General features: G+C 51.7%; 1 protein-coding gene across 1 annotated transcript in view; it reads right to left on the bottom strand.

Annotated features, from left to right (window-relative positions):
- Positions 1 to 233: 233 nt before the first annotated feature.
- The window catches only part of RRBP1 (ribosome binding protein 1), a 29183-nt gene continuing 25938 nt past the window's right edge, over positions 234 to 3478 (bottom strand). The window contains exons 21-24 of the mRNA XM_014962503.1: positions 2655 to 2738; positions 1302 to 1400; positions 725 to 868; positions 234 to 445 (exon numbers count right to left, since the gene is read on the bottom strand). Coding sequence (XP_014817989.1) covers positions 407 to 445; positions 725 to 868; positions 1302 to 1400; positions 2655 to 2738 — 366 coding nt within the window. The 3' untranslated portion in view covers positions 234 to 406. The remainder of the gene's footprint in view (positions 446 to 724; positions 869 to 1301; positions 1401 to 2654; positions 2739 to 3478) is intronic.

Raw genomic sequence — 3478 nt, 5'->3', positions numbered from 1 at the left:
AAAAAAAAAAAAAAAAAAAAAAAAAAATATAATAATAATAATTGCACCGGTTGATGTACAAACACAGTCTTCCCTTTTCACACACTCGTGGGTTCCGCATCGACGGGAGGGTGAAGCCCCCAGCACTCGCCCCGACGTGGCTGGAGCCGGGGGAACGAAGGGTTGTACAAAACAGGATGAAGATTTTTCTTTAAAAAAGGTAGGTAACGCCTGCAGTGTTTTTGCTGGCTGGGTTTTTTTTTGTAGTTTTATTTTATTTTTTTTTCTTTAAATTTCAAAACTAGGTCTTGGGTCACTAAAATGGCTTGTACCTCTTATCTACAGTAAATTCAGCATATATTTTTATTTTTAGGAATGTGTAAGGCATTTTGGTAAGTTGAACGGTAAGGTCTAGGGCACAGACTCGTCAAACTGAAGTCCCTTCCTTCGAACTGTCCTCTTCCCCCTGGAGAAGGAATACAGAGGCAGGTTACTCAACTGGGTCTCAACCTTATTTTCAAGTAGCAAAGCTTGAAAGTTTCACAGATGGGCCAGGTCCTGCCTTCTGGGCAGGGAGAACCATGACCACCATCTTGTGTGGTCCCAGGGCTTCCCAAAAGCCACCCAGGCAGTTTCTGGAAGCACGTCCCATCTTGCCTCTGGTTTTAAACCACTGCCTGACCCGTGCTTCCCCATGGCCCCTGCCAGCGTCAAGGGGAGGGATGGCCGTGGCCACCAGAAGTACCGTTTCTTGAAGCTGTTCTTTCAACTTCTTCACCGTTTCTCTCTCTTTGGCCAGTTGGTCCTGGGTAACCTTCAGTAGCTCCTGTAGTTTGGTTGCTGCCTGGCCCAGGTCCTTGGTTAATTTTTTTTCTTTTTCAAGTCTTTCCTACAAGGGAGTCAAAAGTAAGGCATCTGGTGACCTCCCCCCCCTCTAAAACACCTTGAGTCGCCTCGAATCTGCACCTCGGTGGCCACAAGCCAGAGGAGCACCCAGATCCCTCCTCGCCAAAGGGGCCAGATGTCACCCCACCAGCTACAGCTCACTCTGGCTCCCCAGAGACACCATGGGCTGAGACAACCTCAGGGGAGAAGAATAGTTTCCTAATACACGAAAAGCCCAGCCTGCAAGAGCATTTGCTATGGGTATCACCTGTATCTTGGCCAACATGGACCAAGGGGCTGTGACTTGCAGCTTTCAGCCATGTCAGAGGTCACAGCCAGTCCCGGGGCAGGGAGCTACCTGCAAGGGAACCATCTACCTTGCTCCACCATCCCCAAGAATGATAAATCATGCCTCTGGGACATGGCAGCCAAATCACCTTGAGATGCTGGGCCTCCTCCGTGTCCGAGGCTGCGGCATTTTCAGCCAGTCGGAGCTTTTCCAGCTCTGCTTGCAAACTGCACGCTGATCTCTGGGCCTGGCAGGGGGACACACAATCGATAAGCAAACTACTCTGCCCTGGGGAGGCCCCATCTGGAGCACTGGGACCAGTTCTGGGCTCCCCAGTTCCAGAAGGACAGGGAACTGCTGGAGAGGGTACAGCAGAGGGCTACAAAGATGATGAGGGGCCTGGAGCACCTCCCTTGTGAGGAGAGGCTGAGGGACTTGGGTCTTTTTAGTGTGGAGAAGAGAAGGCTGAGGGGGGAACTGATCAAAGCTTATAAATACTTAAAGGGAGGGTGTCAAGAGAATGGGGCAGGTCTTTTTTCAGTGGTGCCCAGGGACAGGACAAGAGGAAATGGGCACAACCTGGAGTAGAAGAAGTTCCACCTCAACATGAGGAGGAACTCATGGAAGAGGCTGCCCAGGGAGGTGGTGGAGTCTCCTTCTCCGGAGACATTCAAACCCCGCCTGGAGATGTTCCTGTGCAACCTGCTCTGGGTGGACCTGCTTTGGCAGGGGGGCTGGACTAGATGATCTCCAGAGGTCCCTTCCAACCCCATGTGATTCTGTGATGGCAGCAGGCACCTCCTGCATCCTGCCCCACACAAACCCTGGTCCCCTGTGGGTCCTCCTCTGGTGATGAGTTAGGTTATACAGTCGGATGGGTGGACACTAAATGCTGTGCATTGCTTCTGCCCATCCAGCTTCCACCGGAAAGATGGCATTTCTGGCCAGAAGCAGCCATGAAACCCAGTTAAAGCCTTTAATCCTGAAGGGAAAGTGCTGGCAAAAATAAACCAAACATGGGGGAACTTGGAGGGGGGCAATTTGAAGGGCAGCCAACGCCATGTGGCTTTAGCCTGGCTGCTGCAAGAAGTTCTGCAGATGTGTGAGGGAACACAGTAACATCTGAGAGGTGGACAATGATAGGGAAAAAAAACCTTTAAATTAATTCTGGGGCTTCATTAGCAGCCAAGAACCCATAAAGGATTTGCAAAGCCTCGTCTACATATTCACCACTGAGGCCAGCACCTTCTGAAGGTGATGCCAGAGGACAGTCAAACTCCTAGTTCTCCCAAATTCTTGTGCAGCTCTGATCCAAGCCTCTTGTGTGAGTAAGAGAGGTCCAGAGGGTAAGCGGTTAGATGGACCATAATAACAGGGATGAGGATGAAGTGTTACTGATGGAGGGGAACAGATTAGTGGTGGTTTTTTGTCAGTGTTGGGTTGATGGTTGGACTCGATGATCTGAGAGGTCAATTCTGTGATCCTCCTCGCCTGCACCTACCTCCTCCAGCTCCACTGCCAGCTTTTGCCGCAGCACTTGCTCCTTCTCCACCAGCGTTTCGTTTTGCTCCAGCTGGGTTTTCAACTGCGTTGAGAAAAGGGGAGAACATTCAGAAATAAATTTACAAGAAAAAAAAAAAAAAAAAAAAAAACAAACCAACAAAAGAAAGATCCAAGAGATGAGCCAGTGTGGACATCACCAAGAAAGCTGGTCTCGACAGAAGAAATGAAAGCTGAAGCTTTCCCCAGGGCACCAGAGGGCAATAGGTACTGGCATCCCCTCTCCAGACAAAGCTGGGAGGATGCTGATGGCCAGCCCGGGCTTGGCTTTGCCAAATTTTCACAGATTCACACAGATTGGACAGAGTTGGAAGGGACCTCTAGAGATCATCTTAGTCCAACCCCCCCCGCCAAGCAGGATTGCCTTGAGCACATCACTCAGGACGGCATCCAGGCGGGTCTTTGCCTGCTCTTCTGGCAGGTCCAGCTGGGATTAGGGATGAGAGGCACCTCACAGCTGAGGAACGTGTCTGCCTGGCCGGTCCCCGTGCCTGGGAGAAGCCTCCACACTTAACGGGATTAAAGGACGGAGCCAGAGCCCGGATCGTGGTGGCACTGCCACCGGCGAGAGGCCTTAGCCTGAGAGGGAAGAGCTGCTGCTAATGCTCTCAGCCCGGCTCCAGCAGGATTTACGGAGCCTCCGGTAATCCTAATCCCCCACCGGCTGGGAAGGGATCCCAGCGCAGCCCTGTCAGGGTGTCCCCTTCCTCCGAGGAGACCCCAGCCCCAAACCCAAGTTGGCATTGCGGTGTGGCAATGCTGGCC

Source organism: Calidris pugnax, unplaced genomic scaffold (genome assembly GCF_001431845.1).
Source record: "Calidris pugnax isolate Ruff unplaced genomic scaffold, ASM143184v1 scaffold147, whole genome shotgun sequence".
NCBI lineage: Eukaryota > Metazoa > Chordata > Aves > Charadriiformes > Scolopacidae > Calidris > Calidris pugnax.
This window is presented reverse-complemented; position numbering and strand designations above follow the sequence as displayed.